The sequence below is a fragment of the Rhinolophus sinicus genome, chromosome 14 (assembly GCF_057876585.1).
Source record: "Rhinolophus sinicus isolate RSI-liver-muscle chromosome 14, RSI-T2T, whole genome shotgun sequence".
Classification (NCBI taxonomy): domain Eukaryota; kingdom Metazoa; phylum Chordata; class Mammalia; order Chiroptera; family Rhinolophidae; genus Rhinolophus; species Rhinolophus sinicus.
The window spans coordinates 89278871-89303251 of record NC_142514.1 but is presented as its reverse complement, the minus strand read 5'-3'; the positions used below and the strand labels follow the sequence as shown (position 1 = coordinate 89303251).

Here is a 24381-nt window from a genome sequence, read left to right as displayed (position 1 = left end):
GCCCTCTGACTGAGGAGTTCTCAATCGTGGCTCTACATCACAGTCACCTGGGGACATTTAAGACCCTACCCTGCTGGATCCCACCCCAGACCAAATCAATCAGAATCTTGGAGGTTGAGGCCTGGACGTTGTTTTAAAGGTGCCGCAGTCAGACTCTAATGTGCAGCCCATGCTGAGAAGCAGTGCTCCAACAGCCAGGGGGCTGATCCCCACAGAATCAGTCCTGAAAAAGCCTTGGTTCAAGTGGAAAGGATGGCCTTTGCAACCCAGGCCCTTGCTGCGCCAAATGCAGTCTGCAGGCCAGCAGCACCGCCAGCACCTGGGCGCTTGATGGAGATGCAGGTTCTCCCACCCCACCTACTGGACCAGGCCCTGCACTTGATTAAGGCACCCAGTGAGGCATATACAGGTTTAAAATGCCCAAGAGATAAGAGGTTCTAGCAACAGAAGGGTGGACTTAGGACGTAGGACAGTCTCAGTTTTAAAGCTGAAAGTCTTGTACCCTAGAACCCACTGGTAAACTGGGAAGGTTGGTCATCCTAGATCAGTGGTTGGTTGTCAACTGGGGTGGTTTTGGCCCCCCAGGGGATGTTTGGCAATGTCTGGAGATATTTTTGGTTGTCAGAACTGGGGTTTGCTACTGGCTTCTACTGGATAGAGGCCAAGGATGCTGCTAAACATCTTACAATGCTCAGGACAGCCCCACAACAATTATCCACAGCCTGAAATGTCAGTGTGACTCACCCGAGAAACACTGCCCGAGGCTATGCAGAGTTATTAGAAGGTCCTTCCTAAGCAAGTACCAAACCACTTGGCTTGATTCCTGGGGCAGTCTTATTGCATTCAGAGCCAGCCTTTGGGATCTATGAACTTGCCTTGATCTTGGCCCTCGAATTCTGCATTTTTGAATGACCCAATCATATTGCCTTCTTTGGGCCTGAGCCTGGACCCCTGCTTCCTCATGGCTCCCCTAGCAGTTAATTATCCAGATGAATATAACTTTGTCTCTCAGTTGCATCCAACTTCAGATGAGCACATGGGACCTGGTTTTTACTTTCCCAAATCTGGACAGATGGAGTGGCAAAATGACAGGCCTTGAAGAATGTGCATTTTCTCTAAGTCAGGCAGAAAAAAATAGAGAACCATATGATTTCACTGATATGTGGGATATAAAGCTGAAAGCAACAAAGGAACAAGACAAACAAATAAAGAAACAAAAACTCATAGACCCAGACAACAGTTTAGTGGTTACCAGAGGGTAAGGGGGAGAGGGTGGTAGATGAGGGTAAAGGGGACCAAATATATGGTGATGGAAGGAGAACTGACTCTGGGTGGTGAGCACACAATGTGATCTATAGATGATGTGTTACAGAATTGTACACTTGAAACCCACGTAACTGTACTAACCATTGTCACCCCAATAAATTTTAATTAAGAAAAAAAAAAAAAAGAGTGTGCATTTTGCCTCTAGCTGCCTCCAGAAATAATTCAAGAAATGGACCTCCTCTGGCTATTTCTAGAGGGCAGTGTTTGACCACTGGGTTCCTTTAGGCTGGTGAGATATGCCTGACTTCTTTCCACCAGTCTTTACAGGGGCTCTTGCTGCCTTTATAATGTTAGTATCAGGAGTTAATCTTTGAGGCAGAACATTCTCTAAATCATAGCACTAAGGAAAATGGGCTGTGATTTGAGCCCAAGAGAACAGTGCTCCTGAAATAGTATGTTATGTAAGTGTGTTTTGCCACCACACAAGAAATTGTTCTAGATAAAGTTTATTAAACGTGGCAAGAGAAAGAATAGCTTTCCATTCTATGAGTGGTGGTGCTGGGATCCTGCCAATATCATTTACGGTGTCTGGGGAAAGCCAAGGGAGACACAGACTGGAGCTGCCGCATCTCTTTTCCAAAAAGCAAAGAAAACTAAATATAGCCAAGTGGAAATGGTAACACCTTTGAAGGTACTGGAAGCTTTAAGTTATCCAAGTCTTCCAAGCTGATTCTAACCCACACATTTCCTTTAATCATCAATCTGGAAAGTATGCCTCCCATTCTACTTGGAAAACTTTCTTTGCAATACAGCCTCCTAGGAATGTACTGTGACCTGCTAAATCAAGGTCTAGAATCATGTGGCTTTTTGCAATAATGTGCAATTTAGTTTAGATTGCAATACACAGTTTATTGCATGCAGTTAATGCCGCCTACCTACAGGGTAAAGCAAGAAATAGTCTCCAACTCCCTTCAAGTTATTCAGGACAAGCCCTGGGGTGGGCCGAGTGGGTGGGACCTATATTAATATTGAGTCAGGCTTAGGTTTGGTCAGCTGTCCCCAGATCAGTGACTGACAGAGCTAATATATCATGTCATTCTATCCACTAACTCATATAAGCTCATTCTTTTATTGGATTAGGGAGAGAAGGGGAAGGAGATTGAGCAGTGGGACTCTTGGGAGGTGGTAAAGGATGGCATATAGTTCCCTGTCCAGGGCAAGAGGGGCAACTGGACTCCAGGTAACAGGGGCTTGAGTAGAGACACTGGCCCATGTAAAGCCCAAGTTTATACCAAGATAGATTATTGTAGTTGCCTGAATGGGACCTGGCTTCTGTTATCTGCTTTGACGCTAATACTGTGTGTTACCTTGAACACATCAACTCATATTTCCAGGCTCAGTTTCCCAAAATGTAAACATGTTGGAACTTAACAGGAGAGCCTGCCACGTGTGAAGCATCTCACATATATTTATCTCATTTAGTTTCCCCCACAACTTCCTCTCACACCTCACATCCGATCTGTCAACCAATCCGGTAGGCTCTACCTTCAGAACAGACCTGCATCTGACTATATATTTCTCTCACTACCCTACCATCTTTCACTGAACTATTGCAATAGCATCCTATCTAAGGTTCAGCCCTAATTCCCCTAGAGTCTGTTCTCCACACAGCAGCCAGAGTGATCCTTCAAAACCTAAGTTAGATCACGCCACACTTTTGTTCTGAACCTTCTAACGGCTCCTCAGCTCACTCAGCATCAAAGTCAAAGTCCTTACCAGGGCCTGCAACTATTTTCATGCTGTGCATCCACCACTCTCCCTTTGCCACTTTTGCTCCCAACTCTGGTCTCCTTGCTGCTCATTGAACACCCAGACATGCTCTGGCCTCAGGGTCTTTGCACTTACGGTTTCTTCTGGCTGGAAAGCTCACCCCTACCCTTCTGTCAGGTTTCTCTTAACATCACCCTATGAGAGAGGTTTTCCCTGACGACCTCATGCCCACCAGCGCTCCCTTATCCTGTTTTGTACTTTCCTATGACATGCATAACCACACTATATATTCACTTGTTTGATTGTTTATTGTCGAGACCCACAGCCACCACAGGAGACCATAAACTCCATAAGGGTAGGCCCTTCTGTTGTGTTTATTGCTATGTCTTCAGCACCAAGCAGCACCCAGACTTGTAAGCACAAAGTAGAAGTTTGGGGAGTGAATCAACAACTCTGTGATGTGGGTGGTATTGTTCCCATGTACAGAGGAGGAGAGTGGGCTCAGGTGACTTCAGTAGCCTGCCTGGGGACACACAGCTAGTGTGTCATAGTCACATCTCAAATGCAGATTTGTCTAATCCAAGGCTCAGACTCCAAAATCCACTACACCTTCCTGCGCTAAACAATTGCGATGACCTATAAGATTTCTATAGGTCTATAAGATTTCCCTTTCCTACCCCGAGGGATAGGAAAAGTGCTAGGTCTTCCAGTTTCCAAAGAAAATAACCATGGTGCTTGGTTTCCTAATTGTTAAAGCCACATTATGGAAACCAGGAGGTTTGCTTCCTTCAAGTTGGGGTAGGTTTCTTGGAATTAGGATTTTAAGGAATAGAGTCCCATATTTCTAGGAATATCTTTCTGAAGCCTGACAGGGTAGTTCCGTGGCTTGGTGCAGACACCAAATCCAGAAAATCTGAACACTATGGAGACGTGATTTGGTCATCTCAGGGGAGCGTATTAGCCTTGCTTGCCCCTGCTAAAACTCATTATTCATATACCTTTTAATTAGGTTGGTGCAAAAGTAATTGTGGTTTTTGCAATTAGTTTTAACTTGCTAAACCACAATTACTTTTGCACCAACCTAATACTTTTCTTTTGCAGTGCCACATGTCAGGTCAATGGAAACCTGATGCCGTGAAGTGTCCAGGTCCTTTACCAACCTGCTCTGCCTGGAGACCAGTTTCTTGCTGTTGACTCATTTTGCCAGCTGTGTGACCAACTGTTGTGCCCACTAAATACGAGGACCCCAGGGAATGAGATTAGTCAAAACTATAATCCCAGAGCAAGCTGCAGCACATCAATCTCAATCCTGCTTAAAATATCCTGAATTTCTATGGTGCAGAGATGCTTTGGAGGGGCAGATGTAGAGCGAGGCTGGAAGGGGTGAGGAAGAGAAGGAGGCCCCCTGAGAGACGGCAGGGGAGCAAAGCCTCGCAGAGGCACTGGAGGGCACAGCCTGAGCCCGCAGTCTCCCTCCCAAGGGTAGCACTTAACCTCATACGTCAGACAGATCATTTTTCAGAAATGGCCTTTATGCAGAACTTAGATATCCCTGCCTTCTAAACGGTAAAGCAAAACCCACCATTCCTTCTGGGGCAGCCCCCCAGAAGCCTTTCCTAACTTGGGGAGAGAGGCACCAGCAGGGGGCCTGTTTTCTGAGATATGCTTTTCATAAACTTTTCTGTGCACGCCAATGCTCCTGGGATCTTGTTAAAGTGCAGATCCTGACTCCATAGGTCTGGGTGGGGCCTGAGAGTCTGCATTTCTGATCAGCTCCCCAGGGATGCTGCTGCTCCTGGGCAGGGGCCACACTTTGAATAGCAAGCAGTTAAGTTATATTTAATTTTCATGATTCATGCAAATTGCAGTGTTCACTTCTATGCATGAGACATGGAGAGGAAAGGTGGGGCCTCCCTGGAAGTTGGTTCTCCCATGTGCTTCACGCTCCTGAGCTCTGGGGCAGAACTTGAACTTTGACGGAAAGTTATTAGGGGATGTCTGCATGAGCCAGGTGGAGAAGCAGATCACAAGTCCTGGAGAAAACAGCAACCCCCCACTCCCCCCACCCCCGCCATCAGCTTACAGGACAAAGGCTCCAGCGTTATGTCGAATGTCTCATTCTTGAATTCCTCCTTGGAGACCCCAGTGTAGAAGGTGATGCTGCCCGTGAGATAGGCTGAGATGGTGTAAGAATTGGGGCTGTTATTCTGGAAGGTGATGGTGAGTGTGAAGTCTGTTCCCAGCACGGCGTTTTCCACTTCAAAGTCCATGTCCACCTCAGACCTCGATTTGGCGACACCATCTGTGTTAAGGGGCTTTTTAACTCCGTACATCAGGGCAGTTTCCAGGGCCAACCTCTCTTCTTTCTGACCTAAGAAAGACACAGAGATGATGACAGGGCAACAGCAATGCAATCCATCAAAGAGGAAGTCGCACTAACAGTCACACTGCACCCTGGGCACTGTGTGCTGTACCTGTTGGATTGCTTCACAACTTCTTTTGAGATAGGTGACGTGTCAAAATTATTCCTATGTTACCAAGTCTGCCTAGTCAAGTTCCCAGACAGGCATGACCGGCCCAGTGGCCGAGGTAGGTGGTGTTCCCCAGGGACCGTCTGAAAGGGGGCTGCTAAGGGGCTAGCTCTAAAGGTTCTTTCTCCAGTTCTATTGTTTCAGGGTTCAGAAGGTAGAATCGGCAAAACGTAACTCTTCGCAAACTGTGGTATGGATTTGCTTCCCTCCCCAAGTCCTAGCCACGTAGCTAGAATTTGGGGATCTCTAAGCAAAGATTTTGGTGACAGTTGCATCTGGCCATTCCACGTTCTGCAATATGAATTTTCTCCTACTCATGGATCTCCCCAACAAGACCTGTGTTCCTCATCTGTCTTTCCATTTGGCTGCCAGATCGCTGCCCCCTGCACAGCACACTGCCCCCACACTCAGATGGAGCAGACGGTTAACAAGCCTTCCCTGCAAAGGGCTCGAAGGCCAAGTTCCCTGGGGGAGCACTGGGTTCTCTAGTACCTCCTGGAAGTTCACAACATTCAATAGCCTATGAAAGGGTCTCAGGTTGCACCCTACAGTGAGGAGACTGTTTAACACCAGATTTTCCAAACTCCTCTGACACTGAATGCAGTTTTTTATTTTTTATTTTTTTTGAGGGACACCTATTGGCCTCTGGTGGTGCAGTCTGACAGACTGTGTGCTGTTTTTAGGGAAACGTCACATGTAGGATTTTCAAAGTGGTGGTGAGGAGAAGGTAGGGAGAAGAGGAGGTAAGGAGGAGGTAAGAAGAAGGGGTGAGTTTGGAAAAAGAACAATATAGCTTTGCGCAGGTGAGGAAGTGAGAAGTTCAGGTACAAGACAGGCCTCGGAGCTTGCTGCTCCCAACTGTCAAATCAGCTGGGCTGACATTCCTCACACAGCACTGCATACATGCTTGTCCCTGAGGGACAGGGCCTGCGGAGGTGTGACAGGATCAGCGCTACCTTTCTTGCCACCCTAATACCTTCAGATATCTCTTGTGCCTTGTGCAAAATAGAGGGGCACATCTTGGGGCTTGTAAAACTAGTTATGGCAATGGCTAGCAAAAACACAAAAATGCTGACTTTTATCATTCTCTTAATTTTAAGATATTGTCTTCTATTTTACTTATTGTATAATAAAATGCAACAGAGATGAAGAGGTCAATTACTAAGAACTATCCTTGACAGCTACCTATGCAATGAGTGTTGTGGTAACTGTGCACTGTGTGTTATCTCATTTAATCCTCAGAACAACTCGACAAGGCAGGCACCATTATTATCATCATTTCCTTGTTTGTAAAACAAGGAAGCTGACATCTTAGGGTTGATAGGTGGATTAGACGTAATACACCTATAAGAATTGGCAGCTACTGGTACTTTGCAAAGACAGAGACAATGCCAACAGGTGTTGCAAACAATAGAAGGTGTGTGTGTGTGTGTGTGTGTGTGTGTGTGTGTGTGTGTGTTAATAGTTTCTCTGATTGTCAGGACTGCCAGAATGTGCCAGGAGCAATTTGTCTAGGACAAGCATTCGTTAGAGCACACGTCTACAGGTCAATAGGAGAGAGATAGTAGTAAAAGCAAGGAGGTGCTATGACAAGGAAAGTGCAGTGAAATATTTTAGCAGAAAGCATCTGGCAAATAGCTCTGTGAGAACGAGGGCATTAAGGGTTATCGCTTCGGATGGGCACCAAATATGCATTTAGGCAAAATGCAGGGGGTGGACACAGCAGCAGGAACATGGTCAAAGAGGTGCCTCCTTGGGGGTGAGAGGCTGAGCTGGCTGGGAAGACAGAAGGGACAGGGCCACGAGAGGTTTTATGGCATATTGTGTCGTGGATGGGGCACCTCTCGCTTCCTTCCAGGGATGAGCCTGCTTCTGTGAGCAGGGAGTACCCTGCAGAGGCGGGCTGGGGTTGTTACAGGAAGCACAGGCCCAGAAAAGCAGTCAGACCTGCAGGCTTTCCCCAGAGCTTGGCAGAATTCCCATCACTCTGCAGTGGTGCTTTGTACTCTGACGCCTTACATAATTCAGGCCATGAATTTAGTGCTGTGAGAGAATGATCTAAAGCCAGATTGTATTCTCTGAGATTCCTCTGTGGCCTCCAGGAGCAAGGTCAAAAACAACTTTCTGTTCATTGGATGCAATGAGAGTGGCCTTTTATGTTTGACGAAGCTTCTTCTCGTTTGGGTCTTAGCTTAAATGTCACCTTCTCAGAGTGCCTTCCCTTCCATTACCTTGTATAATGTGTCCCCACCCCAGCCCTTTCATCTCTCACTAACATATTATTTGGTTTCCTTGCCTTTTCCCAGTACTTGTCACCATGTGACATTATTTCCCCTGCTAAAATGAAAGCTTCATGTCCCCAGGACCTAAAACTCAGCCTGCCACAGAGGCTCTGAAGGAGCGAGGTTTGGTTAAGCCCTTTGCTTTCTCCCAGAGACAAAACTGTCATCTTCATTAACTAGTCCAGTTTAGGACATTTGATGCTTAGTTAAGCTCACCTGTGAAAGTGCCATATGAATTACCATTTGTTTGATCATTTCATGCTAGCTGAGACTCCCTAATGTCCAGACGCTGTGCTAGGCTCAGATGAGAAGCACAGCCCTTCTCTCAGGGCTCTAGGGGGACGAGTGAAGAGGGATCACCCTACGTGTGTCCATCACACATGCTGGGGCAGACGTGTGCAGGTGGAGCAGGGCACCTGGGAGAGACTCAGCACCACCTGGGATCAGGGAAGGCTTCTCAGGGGGTTTTCCCTCCAGAGTGAGAGCCAAGGCAGGCAAGTGGGAGGCTGGCTTGTTGGAGAAACTGTCAACAACTCACCTGGCTGCTGCTTACGGTACCTGTGGGCGGGGTCAGGATGGGCAGCAAGGGGGCAAAAGGGCAAATCGCAGAGGCTTGGTGAGCTGTGATTGCAATGCCCTCGAGATGACAAAACAGGGTGAGGGCTTTTAAGCAGTGCAGTAATGGGCTCAGATTATATTTTAAATATGTCACTTGGGCAGAGATGCAGGGTTTAGAATAAGGGAAAGAGGCTGAGGGGGAAAAGGTGGAATTGGGAAGCTATAGCAGGTATGCAGGAGAAAAACAACCATAGCCCAAGCTAATCGTAGTGATATGGCAGTAATAATAGAATTGCTAGTAGCAGAAACTAACTTTTTCAGACACTTTCTTCGTATGTAGCAGGCACAATGCTAAGGGCTTTCTGCACAGGATATAATTGAATTCTCAGAGAGAGGCCATGGAGATAAAGGGAAGGGATGAATTGAAGCTATTTCAGAGGAGATATTTAGAGGATGTGCTGTTTGATTCTCAGATTGCTAAATTTGGGTAGATCGTGGTTCTCTTCACTGGGGTGGGGGTGTAGGGGAAATAGATCTGGGGTGGGGGAGGGAACGGGAGAGGTGGCATTTGGGAAGGTTCAGTTTCAGGTTTCTGCGGGACATTTAGGTAAATGTGGAGCTGAAAACTGTAGTCTAAACTTGAGACAGTGACTTGGGAGTGATTAGCATATATGCGAACATAACACCAGCTGTGGAGAAAGAACATAAAGAGGGTGGGAATGAAGCCCAAGGATGGAAGCCTAGAATGAAGGAACATTCAGAGGGGGTGAGGAAAGGGGCGCTCAGAGGTACAGAAGGAGATTGAAAAAAAAAAAAAAAAAGAAGCAAGTAGGTTGGGATGGAACCAGGAGACATTTGTATCATATTAATAGAAACAAAGAAAACAGAATTTTAAGAATTGAGAGTGAGCCATAGCATGAAAAGGTGTAGGAGGGTCAGGCAAGCTGAGGTCTGCAAAATGTTCATTTCACGTGGCAGTCTGGTGGTCTTGGTAACCTTGAGAAGATCTTCAAGGATATGCTCGTAGCAGAACTCAGGGTACAGTAGGTGAGGAATGAAAGGAACAGGAACGTGACAAGATGCCAGGTGCAGGCAGCTCTCCCAAGATGCCTGGCTGTGGAGGCAAGGAGGAAGAAAGCACCGGCGCGTTTGGTGGGGGGTGTATTGTTGGAAAAGGGTTTCGCAATGTGTTGTTTTTTTTAACATCAGTGACACTTGAGCCTGCTTAAATGGTAGTGGGAAGGAGCTAATAGCGAAGGAGAGATTGAAAATATGAGTCAGAGAGAATCACTGATGGAGCAAAGAGAAAATGGGATCCAGACACCATCATAAAGAAGATACATTGCCCCAGGAGAAGTTTTAAGAATTCTTGTTTTCCAAATTGTATAGTATAAAAGGTATAAAATTAACCTTAAGCTTTAGTTCATCAAAATGAAAAATGATCTATCCACAATTTAGTTAATTAAAATAGTAAATTCCTAAATCTGGTAATAATTTCTATGTTTTCACTCATTGCCACAATTTAGCGGCCACACTCAGAAGTTTTGGATAGAGAAATTATATGAGAGGTTCAATAATGAGAATCAGGGTGGTGGCCATGGATGCTGGCAGCTCCTTCCTAGATGCCCATGGCAGACAGCAATAATCACTCACGCTTTCCCATTGTATTTGAATGTCGTTTCAGCATCCTTCTCTAAACAGCACTCCATTCAGTCATTCCCAAAGTTAGAATTTGAAATGCATATGCTATCCTTGATTAAGTGGCTAATTAGCCATCTACCTGGGATCAAACTCCAGCCCAGAAGCAGGATGGGGTGTCTCTTATAATTATCTATGCAAAGTTAGGGGTCCTTCTGTTTAGACCAGACCCCCACACTGTCCACTCCTCTGAGCTTTGCCTTCTTGCCAGATTCTGAAGGCCTGGATCGCAAATGTCTTCCTCATTCAGAGTTGGAACATTTTATTTGCTTCAATCTGGTGTCTGCCCTTGGCCACGCCCGACTCCTCTTTCATAGACTGCCCTGGGGTCCTTCCTCTTTTGACATCTGACCCTGATTTGGACTCTTGGCTGGTAGCTAATGGATTCTGCTGTGTGGTTTAGACTAGGCAGCTGCTCCTTTGCACGGCTCCCTGCCCTCTTGTTTTCTTGTCTGGTCAGGTCTTCTTCTACATTAGCAGAGTTTATCCACAGTCCCTGTCCTGATGTCTTTTCCTGGAGAACTTCAGTGAGCCCATCACCAAGGTCCTCCAGGATCCGTGAGGCTGGCGTGGGAGTCCCTTCTCTGTGCCCTGCCGTGTCTGCCCCACCCCCCACCCCCCCACGGCACCCAGCACACAGCTCGGTGAGGGCTTGCTTCCTGCCTGTCTCCCCAGCTAGATGGGAAGGCAGGCTGTGCTTGTCTCCAATTCTACACAGCATTGAGAATATGGGGGGTGGTTACTAGCAGGTTGTTGAATGAATGATGAATAAATGAGTGAATGTTGCAGCTAGTTTCTCTTACTTTTTAAATGGAATATCTTTTTCCTTTTCAAGCCTTTTTGCCTGTAACTCTACAGTAAGAGGGCATTGCTTGTTTGTTTTATTTTATCGTACTTATTTTTTTTTTTTTTTTTTTTTAGCACACAATCTTTTTTTTGGGGATTGTTTCTATTGTTATGTCTTTAAATTTATTATTTCTCCGCCTCTTTTTAGGAAAAAGCAAAAAAGAAAAAAAACATTTTTTTATCTATGTTGTGCAATGGATCAGAACCAACAGAAAAGAAGAATGAGTCATTTCAGAAATACAGCAAATATTCACTAGTTCAGATGTCAAAAATTCTGAATTTCTAATACTATGCACAAGAGTTCTCTCAAGTCAGCAAACTTTCTTTTTATAGTGCAAATTGCTTTTGTAAATAAGAGGAGAGTCTAAAATATTTAAAACAAATTCTCCACTCCTTAGCACTTCAGGCATACGGATGAATATTTAAGTATATGCTAATTACTCATCATTTTTCTCCATTCACTAAAATGAATGCCAGTCCTAAGAACTCTGTTGGTGAATCATCTGTAAAATATACTCCATGTTCTCTATTAAGACACCTAAGATGCTCCACCTCCTGCCCACTACTGACCTTGGGCAGCTTTGTCTTCAGCCACTGGGCACTCTGAGCTAGATGCTTTAGTCATGCGTGCAGGACCCTAAGCACAGCAGCTACGTCACACCATGCCTTTGGTCGCATCCCCACTGCCTGGAAACCCCGCCTGGTCTGTGATTTCTCTCACCCAGCTTTGTTTTCTCTGAATCTCCTGGTTGGACTGAGTCTCTCTTCTTTGATATCATAGGCCCCTCTGCATAATGGCCCTATCACTTGGCCAGTAACAGAAATGAAGTTCTGCTCACTTATAAGGCTCTCCAGCACCAAAGACAATCCCAGGCACAGAGCAGGAAATCAGTGCTGATTGAGAGGAAATTGAGCTCAACAGGGCCATCTGAAACATTCTACGCAATAAAAGTTAACAAAACCACCTTATCATTATTTTATAATTGAAATCGGCCTTCAACCTAATTGGCCTGAATTAGTGAGATTATACTGTCCTATTAGTAACGTATTATCTACCTCAAGGCATGTCCATGATAATTCAATGGAACAATGTCTGCAAGAATAGTATGTAAAGTACTAAACAGTTGTGTATAATTATTTAAGTTTCTATTATTGAACTAAAATTACATTAGTTATGCAATATTTTAAAATAGAATTATTTAAAATTATGTTCTTTCATATTTTTGCTCTTTCATATATTCTATATGCTGTTAAAATAGATATAACTTAAAATCAAATCATTCTCACAAGCCATGAGAAGGGGAATTCAGACAATGAAAAATTGTAGATGTGACGTGTCTTTCACTCATGAGTTTATACTTCTGCTCTGACTACCAAATGCTTCAAATGCCAGTGCATCATCTGGGACTCATCCCATAGTGACAGCAGGTAAGTACTAAATGGACTTGGACAAAGAAATCTTCATTCAATTGTAGTGAATTACCTTCTTGAAATTTATAGGTGTCAGTAATATCCTTCATGCCATCTCCTCCAACTTCTTTGGTCACAATTAATTTCCCAACGTGGGTGGTATCAACAGCTTCCACTACCTGAGTGCCATCTTTCTTAGCTGTAATGTAAACAAGATCACTGTTGACCTAAAAACAAGAAGACAGAGCATTAGCCATATCAAATGTCCTTGTCACCAAAATCTCTCACTCTTAATGGGGACGTCATCTAAGAGGCCCAGAGTTGACCTGCTTCTTCAACAACACTGGGCTCATACAGCCAAACTCATGTTAAAGCTATTCTGAAGGGGGGGGTCTAGTCTAGATTAATTATCAGGTATTTTAAATTAAGAATATTTGGGTATAAGGAGGTGATCCAGCTTCATCTTTTTGCATTGTCTGTCCAGGTTTCCCAGCACCATTTATTGAATAGACTGTCTTTACCCCACCGTACATTCTTGCTTCCATTGTCATAGATTAAATGGCCATATAGGCATGGATTTATTTCTGGACTCTCTATTCTGTTCCATTGATCTATGTGTCTGTTTTTATGCCAGTACCATGCTGTTTTGATTACTGTAGCCTTGTAGTATAATTTGATGTCAGGTCCCATTTGGGAGACCACCTCAGGGATGATGTAGATGCCTGATCTCTGCATAGTACACCTGAAGCTGAACAATACTGAATGACAACTATAATTATATATATATATATATATATATATATATATATATATATATATATATATATATATATATTTGTATGTATATTGTTACAGGAAGCCGAGTACAGCATTAGGAATAGAGACAGTGGAAATGTGTTGGCTCTGTGCGAGGTCAGAGGGATAGTGGATGGGGGGAGGGGGGTTCACACAGTGTGAAGGATATAAATGATAAACGTCTAAGTTTTGCTTTGTCTTGTGCACCTGAAACTAATAATAATAATAAAAAGAATATTTGGGGTTGGGACTATCAGTTGTCTAAGCATCAATTATTTCTTTCTCCCCTTTTTCTTGCTGATAAATTCTGCCTCCTAAGAGAGAGGAGAAAGCACTATGTCTGTTACTTGCTTTCCCAGACTTCCTTGAAGCTAGCAGTGGTTATGTGACCTACTTCTAGGAGGCAGAGAATGTTTGCTGGGTGGCTTCTGGGAAAGACTTTTCTCTTTTATAAAAGGAGAGAAGTACATGGGAGAGTTTGCCCTTCCCTTCCTGCTTTTGAACATTTTCCTGTGAAGTGAAGTGATGCTTGGAGCTACATTATCCATCCTGGGACAGTGAAGAGTAACACTGCCAACATTACAAAGACGGCAGAGTAGAAAGACAAGAAGCATTGGAGGGCTTGACAATGCTGTTAGATGGCTAAGCCAACCTTGGACTACCTACTTCAGGACTTCTCGTGTGTGTCATGTGCCGTTTAGTTAGCTCTGACTCCCGCTGACCCTGTGAATGAGTGACGTCCTGTGCTCACAGCCCTGCTCGGCTCCTGCAGACTCATGCCTGTGGTTTCCTTTACGGAGTCCGTCCAGCTTATATCTGGTCTTCCTCTCTTCCTGCTGCCTTCTGTTTTTCCTCAGTGTTATCATCACCTTTTAAAAGAACCCTGTCTTCTCATGATGAAGGACAGTTTGTTTTGTCATTTTTGCTTCCAGTGATGTTTCAGGCTTAATTTGCTCTGGGACCCACTTGTTCATCTTTCCGGTGGCCCAGGATCGCCGTAGAGCTCTCGTCTAACACCATATTTCAAACAAATCCCCCTCCCCCATGAGCCTCCTTCACTGTCAAACTTTTGCATGTGTACATAGAACTTGGGAATACAAAACTGTGGACGATCTTAGCCTTGGTCTCTAATAACACATCTTTGCCCTTGGTGATTTTTCCTAGTTCGTCCATTGCTGCTCTTCAAATCTCAGCCTTCTCTTGATTGCTTGGCTTCAGTCTCCATTTGAGTTGATGACTGAATCAAGATAAGCAAAATATTTAACAATTTTAATGTCTTCATTGTTTATGTTAAAGTTGTGTGTTTCTTCTATAGTTATGATTTTTGTCTTCTTCATGTTCAAGTGCAGTCCTGCTTTAGCACTTTCTTCTTTCACTTTAAACAGACGTTATTTCAAATTATTGCTCCTTTCTGCCACTAGTATGGTGTCATCTGTATATCTTAAGTCATTGATATGTCTTCTACCAATTTTCACTCCTGTTTCCTCTGAGTCTAGGACAGTTTTTTAGGTGATATGTTCTATGTACAGATTAAACAATAGGGAGATAAACTGCACCCTTGTGTGATAACTTTGCCTGTAGGAAACCATCTGCCTCTCCATACTCATCCTTACAATGGCTTCCAGTCCATAGTACAGATTACACATCACGGCAACCAAATGCAGAGGCACACCCATTTCTTTCAGAGCAACCCATAGCTTTTTTTGACCCACATGATAAAAGGCTTTATTGTAGTTTGTAAAACAGACTAATCTTTTATCCTTCAGGATTTCTTATATGAGTGAAATTAAACAAATTCCTACTGTTTAAATCATTTTAATTGTTGCTGGCAGCCAAAGCATTTTAATTGGGAAATAATATTAGGCTACCTAGGAGGAATTCAGGTAATTTTCTGGTGAATCAGCAACTAAACCATGCTATTTGTGGGACTTGGAAACAGTGTCTTGGGGCCACGCTGGCCAACCCCCAAGCTATTCCAAGATTTTGCCTTGTCACTCTACTTCTGAGAGACAATGTCTAAATCTATGTCTAAAGGAAGATTCCCCAGAGCCCCTTATTATATTCTTTACAACCGCTTTCTTGGGGGTTCCATTTATTAGCATGGAAGCAGGTGGGAAACATGAATTGCATTGCTATGTCAGGTGCTCCAGCTGAAAATGGTCACTGATGGATTTACTAAATATTTTCCAAGCCCCTCTCCAAGCCTCAGTTCCGTTCACTTTTAAATAGGGTAACAACAGCTCCTTCTTCAGGATAGTTGGCAGAATTAAGTGAAATAAACACATGTGAATTACTTATCATAGTACCTGGCATAGAGCAAACACTCATAAAAATTATCAACAGTAATAATGATAAATTATTTATTGTTTAAGGTGCTGGAGGCCTAATGAGGAACAAAAGAGATTCAGTCAATTATAGGGTTTATAGTCTACTAAGGGATATTCTGTCCATCAGAATCACCTGGGAGAACTTAAAAAAGAAATAGATGTCTGATCAAGGGGGGGTCTTAGATGGAACCTTAAATTTATTATCTTTTTGTTTTATAAAAGGTCCTAGATAATAATTCTATTGGACACCTAGACCTGAGAACACCTGACATATATAGTGCAATAAGGACCTTGCAGAGAAATGTCCAAGATACCATGGGGGCACTTGGGGCAGGGAAGTTGGGGTGTGGGTGCTAGGAAGTAACAGCCAAGTTGAAATCTGGAAGATGCATAGAAGTCAGTAAGCTAAAGGATTTCATGTTAAGTGTTCTTACCAAAAAAATAGACAGACAGACAAACAAACACAAAACTCACAAAAGGACACAGGACATTTTTGGAGATGATGGATATGTGTAGTACCTTGGTTGTAGTGATGGTATCACAGATGCTTATGTTAAATCTGTGCAATTTAAAGTGACATACCCCCAATAAAGCTAAAAACAATCAAAGCACAAAAAAAAAAAAAAAAAAAAACAAAAAAAAAAACAAGGAGAGAAGGAAGGCTATGACAGGCATAGGGACCAGTCTCAGCAAACGTTCTGGAGAATGTATTTGAGAGACCATGGTTTAGCTGCAAGACAGTTGGGTTCTGATCTTGGATGTGTACTTTAGAAAGTTAGCTCTTCCTCTCTGACCTCGATAATCAGTTGATCAGTTCCTGCTTCTATAAAATGAAAATAATTATACTTATTCTGCCAATTTTAAAGGGACATTTTAGAATTGAGTAAGATAGGATCTAGTGAGCATGACTTGTACATTTCACAACAACCTGGTGAGGTATGCATTATTATCCCCATTTCACAGATGACGCCAGAAGGTCATCAAAGACTCAGAGGTCATCAAAGTGTTTTTGGCCACATGGCTGAGAGCTGGTAGAGAAATGCAAACCCTGGGCTGGTCCGTAGCACGTTCCCTGACCCTCACCTTGAACTGGCCCACAGCACAGTCCTTGAACTTCACAGCACACTGCCTCTCCCACATCACCCTGCAGGACCGTGAGCACTACCATGCAGTGGTGAAATGGTCCCCTGCGTGGGCCTCAGATTTCTGAGGGGAGATAAATGATGACCCTGCTCCACAGTAGAGTAACTAGAGCTTGGTGGCACTAGCCATATGATGTGAAAGGCTGAAACGTGAAATCAGGGATTGGACAGGAGATGACCTAGCAGACACCTGAGGAATATTTGTCATTTTGGAAGCTCCCTTTAAATGAGCTTCCTGAGGATTTCAGCTTTTTCTCTGGGGGAGGCCATGCAAGCACAAACAGCTCCCTCCTCCACCTTCACATTATAGCAACAATAATGATAAATATCCTCTTAATAACAGCCCTTACAACAGTTTACACTTTTCCAGGGAGGTAGGCTAAATATGAAAATGACTAAATCCTTGTTTCCCTTTGAGCACAGATTAGAAAACTTATGTAGGGGAAAATGTCAGGCCAACCAACAGCACTGTTCCTTGTGGAGAGAGGAGAGAAGAAACACACATGTGAAATGGCTTTTGCATATGTATGTTGGGAGTGGGGGGAAGGGGAAGTATTCTATCCAATCGACATGACATCAGCAAGTTTCCTTTTCAGTTTCAGCCACCACTGTAGTGGTTCTCCATCCTGGTTGCACATAAGAGTCATTGAGGAGTTTAAAAAGCAGCAGTGATCGCCCCTACCCAAGAACAATTATATGCGTATGTCTACAGTAGGACAGTCAGAGTGCAGGGGATGCTGGAAGAAATAATGGACCCAGGCTGTGTGACTTTGGGCAAGTGACTGAATGTCTCTGAGCCTGGGTTTAATATTTTCCTTGAAGGACTGGTAGGTTGATCAGTACTACTTGTGAAAGCTCTATGTTTAAGGCCAATTTCTTTTGAAGGGAAAGGAGTCTTACTGGTCATCTAGTTCTACCCTACATTTGAAGGGGCTGTGGTCATGGAGAGCCTGGACTACCTGCCATGAAATCTGGGGCTGTTTTCAGCACACCCCTGCCTCTTGGTCAGACACAGGCACTTCCTAGGCAGCACCCATCTCCCCCCCGCCTCCCCAGGGGCTCATCAAAGATGGGCTGGGGCAATAGGCTAGAAGAGCCTCCTTTCTGTAAATTTCTGCTTGTACCCATGGAATGGAAACATATGTCCACTGCTGCCAGAAGCTACACTCTTCACCACTAAGGTTGGAGTCCCTTTCTTCAGAACGCAGGACAGAGGTTTCTTCATTTATTTGTTCCCACATAGACTACATGGCACATAGGCTGTACAGAGAAAGTGGTGATTCTCTGAGGACATACTGAGGCAGTGAATGCCTGCCTGGTCCACGAGCCTTCCTGGCACAACTGCCATACCTGTAGGGCTGGCCATGCTGCCAGGCTCTATGTATGCCCCATCTCCCACCAGCACTGCTAGTGCATCTGGCCCCTATCTCTGAGTTACTGTTCTTAGCAGTATACTCTGAGTCAACTTTTCCTCCCTCCCTCCCTCCCTCCCTCCCTCCCTCCCTCCCTCCCTCCCTCCCTCCCTCCCTCCCTCCCTTCCACAAGTATTTATTCATGACTACTATGTAGCAGAGCTTGCTTTCAGCAATGAGGACCCAGCAGAGCCTACCTTCATGGAGTTCGTATTCTATGAGGGAGAGAAATAATCAACACGAAGGCAGGGTGGAAGGACAAAAACAACAGAGCCGATTATGATATTTTAGGTTACGGGGCTGGGCGAGTGAAGGACTCTTTGAGGAGGTCACCTGGATACAGTGAGGGAACAGAACAAGCAACATGGGGCAGAGGGTGGGGGAAGAGCTTTCCTAGCGAAAGGAGCAATGTGTGTAAAGACTGAAACGAGAGCATGTTTCATGTTTCCGGAAGAGTAAGAAGGTCAGTATAGCTGGAGGGAAATGAGCCAGGGATGGGGGTGCAGGAAAGACAGACACCAGGTCACACAGAATCTTGTAAAGACTTATATTCAATTTTATTGTACGGTGGTGGGAATCCACTAGACGGTTGGAGGCAGGGTAGTGACATGTTTTTATTTCCAGTTTTAAAGGATAATTCTGGCTGATTTGTGGAGAATAGACAGGAAAGGGGTACGAGAAGATGAGGAAGATGAATTAGCAGGCGACTTCACAAAGCTCAGTGCTGTACAAGCTCAGAGGGTCATGATGAAGATCAGAGACGCGGTTGATGACTGACAGTTTTTAAAGATATTTCTGGCAAGATGCCTGAGGGAGGTTAAGTAGAGAAGACAAGACGATTTCCAAATTTTACGCTATCTGAATGAATAGATGAATTATTTTAGATCAGAATAGAAGATGACCCAAAATGTGCTGCCATCTAATAAGCAGTAGCAAAATATATAACTTCGAATTGAGAATAAAGAATCTGCAGAGAAGCAGCTGCACAGTTTGTACACAGAGAGCTGCTGGCCCAGAGCTAGGGAAGGCAGAGCTTCTGGAGCTGTGGGGCAGTTAGTTATCTACCCCATTGAGGAGTCAGTCACGGCTGCTGTGAAAATCAGCTGTGTGTGTCTGTGTGCATGTGCGTGTGCATTGTGTGTGTGTGTGTGTGTGGATTTGGGGTGAAATGGTGTAAAGGAGACAACAGATCCAATTAGAAGAAGCTAAGATAGAAGAGAAGCAGCAACTCCTGAGAGATCAGTGAACATGGGAATTCAGAAGATGACCTCAGATATTTAGGACCATTCTGCTCCCTTGTCTCCTCTTTAGAAGCTCTAGAACACTACGAGTTGGGAAGGGAAAAGGAAAATGGGCCTCAAGAATGGAGAAACTCATACCAGTACTGAAGGCATGAGAAGGTAGGAGGGGAAAGAAATTAAGTCTCAAGCCCTGAAAGAAATCTAGAAATACTAAGGATAAATTTCCAAAATGGAGGAGAGGAAAAGGGACAGAGGTAAGATGCTTTCCGTGCATGGCCTCCTCTTTTTGGTTCTGCTTTCACTAAAGAAGACCTAGGCCTTGAGAAGGTGCACGCACACACACACACACACACACACACACACACACACACAACACACAATCAATGAATATGATACTTGATCGGGCCCGGAAATGAGTAAGAGATGACCAAGAAAGTCAGCATGCCGAGGGACAAGAAAAGGCAAGTTCCGGCTGGTGTGCCTGGGATGGATAGTGAGAGGTAAGCTTACGCACCAGGGAGATGGGACCCGGAAAAGAGGACGCAGTCTAAAGCCTGAGTCATGTAGACGCCCCCCATGGGGTCCTACTTTAGGCACACTGGAGAAAAGATTCTTCATACAATTTCCAACAAGAGCCTGAACATCTCTTATAAATGACTCAGGCCTGGAGCTCAGCCCATGCCAGAGCAACAAATCATATACTATCAGACAAGTGTGCAGCGGGTGAGAGAGTAATTATAATCTGCAAATCCTGATGACACACATAACACCCCGATCTATATTTAATAAGAGCAAAAAGTGTTTGCATTAACAGCTATTAGGCAATTCACTCTTGGAAGGAGGTTCCTTCTTCTCTCCTTCTTAGCAGCAATAAAGCATAATAAAAATAAGGCTTTGTGCATTTTAGAGTGATTTCCAATTAAGAGGCTCCTGTAGCATCATAAACTATCAGATGGCAGCTGAGGAGGTTTGCATAAATCTTCACATCTAAAACTGAAATAGAGGGAATAAAATTCTAAATACAGCATGTCTCTTCTTCCATAGCTTCTAGAAACTGCAGTGGGAGGTATGGTGGAAGAAATGCTGTTCCTTTTGTGTATTTCACATTTCTGATTTTGCTGTCTCAATATTTATGCTCAATGCACTTCCTAAACACTTCCCAATCCTGCCTCCTCCTTCCCCTGCTATTGCTGTTTGTCCAGTTCTCTGGCGTGGAGTAATGTCACAACCTCTAGCTGGCCTCCCCACTTGCACGGTGTTCCCACCAAGTCTGTGCTCCACAAATCTCACGCCTGCCTTGTGGGAACTCTCGTTTACAGGAGGAAGTGCCCACGATTCAGGACGTACGAACCTCATGTCTAGTTCCTTCAGTTGGCATCTTTTGACATCCCCTGATGCATCAGTTTTTGTGAGTCTGCGTAGATAGCTTTTAATATCCCTCACACCATTTGGATGCTCAAGTAGTGCCCTCTGCCTACAATTCTATCCTTCCTCTGGTTTTTTTCTTCCCTCCTTTGCCTGAAAAACTACTAATCAGCTCTCAAGACTCAGCTCAGGCACTGATCCTTGAAGGGAGCATCCTGACACCACTTCTAGGCACTCTGGCAACACTCTGCTCATCCTACTGTGGCTATCACAAAGGTTTTGTTACTACCTGTCCCCATGTCACCCATCTTCCTCAGACATAGCCCTATGACCTTTGCTGTCCTACTGCAGTTCTTGTCCCATATTTCTCAGTTAATGACTCTACAGACCATTTATCACCTACGTTGCTCATCTGACAATTAGTCCCATAGCATCTCTTGTATTACTGTTATTTAACTTTTGATGTGCTTATGTACTCCAGCTCCCATCAAGAATCGATTTTCTTAAGGACATAGGTCCGCACAGCACAGTGTCTGATACATATTAATATAAATATTTACTCATTCTAGAGTTGTCATAGTGTGGTGATTACGAGTGTGAGCTCAGGTGCCTGCCTGGCTTTCAAACTTATCACTACTATTTATTAGTAACCGCTCTTTGCCTTGATTTTCTTTTCTGTAAAATGGGACGAATTATAATACCCATTTTAAAGAGTTGCTCAGAATATCAAATGGTAGGCAAAGTGATTATATACCGTGTTTCCCCGTAAATAAGACTGGGTCTTATTTTAATTTTTGCTCCAAAAGACGCATTAGGGCTTATGTTCAGGAGATGTCATCCTGAAAGATCATGTTAGGGCTTATTTTCCAGTTAGGTCTTATTTTCAGGGAAACATTGTAGTAAGAACTCAGTACATGATAGACATTATTTCAGTGTGTTTATTGGTAAAACTATACTCCGGGCAAGTCGTGCCTCTCAGCCTCTTACATATTTCTCTACCAAACCTTGGCCCTCATCTTTAGCAGCCTCCCAGTCTTTCAGATCTCTCCTTGGAGCACCTTTAACTGCTTCCTCTTATAGCTCCTGTCCAGGTCTTCCAGAATTTCAGGTCCTTTACTAAAGTGTCCCCATCAGCTCATTAAGTGTGTTGCAGACCAATCACTTTCTTCCTGCTCCCCCGCTCTGTTTTGCCAGTTCTGCTCTCCCTCTGATAGCGGATGGCCTTGGATGGCAGAAAATGGATGGTAGTTCCCAGACTAAGACCGTGTTTAGAGTGTGTTTGGATTTTGTTTTACATGATTTGCTGGGCTAGTCCCAGAGTAACGTAGTACACTGAAATTTCAACTCACGGACTATCTCAACCAATTTTTAGTTGAGTGATTCACTTAATCACTTCATTTCTTGGGAGCAATTGATACCTACTTCATGGGTGCAGAGAACTAGGGAAGGTTAGTAATGCAATTGCTTTGGAGGAGAAAAGGGAAAAAAAACATAAAGGAAAGAAAACTGTTTGGTAAGAACTGCATTTCGAATGAAAAGCCTGGAGGTTGGAATGATGTCTAGTTGACTTTGTAAACACAAAGCCTACACCACACACCTGGGAAATTTAGAAGTGACAACCCACGATCGTATTCTTTGAGGTGCTAAGAGGTTGGGGAGGAAAGCAGCACTTCCCCCTGGTTTTCCACTTACCTCTGCAAAAACAAAGGGGGCATCAAACTGGAAGCAAACATGGCCATGCTTGATGGCTTGAACGGAGGCCGGGCCACACCGATACATCCCTGCATCACACAGAGGAAGAAGAGTATGAGTTTGTCGTCTTCAATTCTGTTCTGATGCAGTACAGGTCACAGCACTGAGGTGGCTCTGTAGAGAAGTGTCTCTCAACTTTGTCACTAATTTAGCCAAAATGCTTCCATGGCCAGAAAGAGCAGATGATGAATGTGTACAATCAAGAGGGTTTTGTTAGAAATGCCTCTTCAAACCAAAATTTGAAGCCATGAAAAAATGCAGGACATCACTGTTCCTTGCATCTATTCTTCCACCTAAAGACACATACTCATGTGGGTGCCAAGCTGTGGGCTAATAGAACATTTATCCTTTTACAGTTGGTGACTGGAATTTGGAAATGCTGCTGTGTCCTCAGTGGTGGTGTTGTTGCTTTGATTTTTGTTTTGTGTTTTTGGCCACTACCAACACTTGTCAAGTTTACCTGGGGAATCTGGACACTATCCACACACAATGACCGATGCCCAACTTGTGTTCAGGAAGTCAGTAGGCCCATGTTTACATTTACAAAGTTCTTTACATTTTAACCAGCTGTGTCTAGTTACTAAGAGATTAACTGCCATTTGTCACCTCTGAAGTCTCTGTGATACATAATTCAGAACATCAGAAAGTGCTGAACTTTCTCCTTTAAAATTCATTAAGATTCTCTTAAGAATATGTAATGAAAGTTTATGTATTGTGTAGATATACGCACACCAGTATCTCATATCAACACCTGAGGAAATAAACATAGTATCCCCAGGCCACTGCTTTTTATCATATTAAAGATGAATGGAGGCTTATGATATGATTTTATAAAAATCTGAACAGGAGGTCATAACTATCTCTCACTACTTAACATAGTTTGCAGGTTAGACGACAAATACCCTCATAGTCAAGTTTTGAAAGAATAATCATACAACATAAAAAGAAATCAGGTTCTGGGAAAACAATTTATAGGATGATCTGCATGGGCGCGGCCGGAAAGGGGCCCGCCCCCTCGCCCGTCACATGGCGCATGCTCCTGGAGAACTTGGTCCTAAACCATTCCCAGATGACCTGCTTCTGGGTGCCGGTTTCCTAGGTAGTGGCAGCTTCCTCGCTGCGATCTATGGAAAGTCAGCCCTCGAGACAAGGGCTTGAAAAAGAAACAAGAAAAAAAAAAAAGATAAAAAAATGAAAAAAAGACAGAAAAAAATAGAGGGTGATCTGTAATTATTTTTGAGTCCTTCATTTTCTCTACTGCTTTTTATATCAGGGAGAGCTGAAGTATATTTTATAGCCTAGCAAAAGTGCTTACACAGATATTTTTTTCTCCTGTCTTCAAAACTGCATATCAAAGCAAGAGTAGATGAATTATATATGTTAAGTTTTATGCTCTTTTTCTAAAAGTTATAGAATAATCAGGGTAAAGCCAACCATTGAAATGAAATTAAGCCTAATTGGCAGGCAGTTAATACTGTACACGTGCCCAGAAAGCACACGTCTGATGTTGGTTCCCACTGGGAGTGTTTCCCACACATTAAGTGCAGTCATAAAAGCAAAATAAAGATTGGCAGTTAAACAGTTCCCTTGAGGAAGGATGCAGTTTTACCGTCACTGTTTTCCTGGGGGGTGCTGTCCACGGCTTGCCAACCTCCAAATCCAACGGGAAGATCAGGCCTCGTCATCCAGGCTTCATTCCAGCAGTGATAGTTCCTTAGAAAACACCCCTCTAGTGAGATTAAACTTCTCATCACATTCAGTGCTCCAAAAATAAAAAAAGTGCCAACAGATCTACTAATTAGTAGCCATCTACTAATTATTGGAATGGATTAAACTAAATTGAGGGCTCCTAGAAATATCCTGGGGCTCTAGACTTGAGTTTGGGCAGATCCATTCCCACTGGCACCCCTGGGGGCACGCACGTGGCTGGACACTGCTTTTCTGCTGCTAATATCAGCTTCCAGGCCACCCAGAGATATTCTAATC

At 43.9% G+C, this 24381-nt stretch overlaps 1 protein-coding gene across 1 annotated transcript in view; it reads right to left on the bottom strand.

The window, feature by feature from the left end:
- Positions 1 to 24381, bottom strand: part of F13A1 (coagulation factor XIII A chain) — a 177826-nt gene that overhangs the window by 31178 nt on the left and 122267 nt on the right. Inside the window, exons 9-12 of the mRNA XM_019710859.3 lie at positions 24005 to 24108; positions 22336 to 22424; positions 12435 to 12588; positions 5120 to 5407 (exon numbers count right to left, since the gene is read on the bottom strand). Of these exons, the coding sequence (XP_019566418.3) occupies positions 5120 to 5407; positions 12435 to 12588; positions 22336 to 22424; positions 24005 to 24108 (635 nt within the window). The remainder of the gene's footprint in view (positions 1 to 5119; positions 5408 to 12434; positions 12589 to 22335; positions 22425 to 24004; positions 24109 to 24381) is intronic.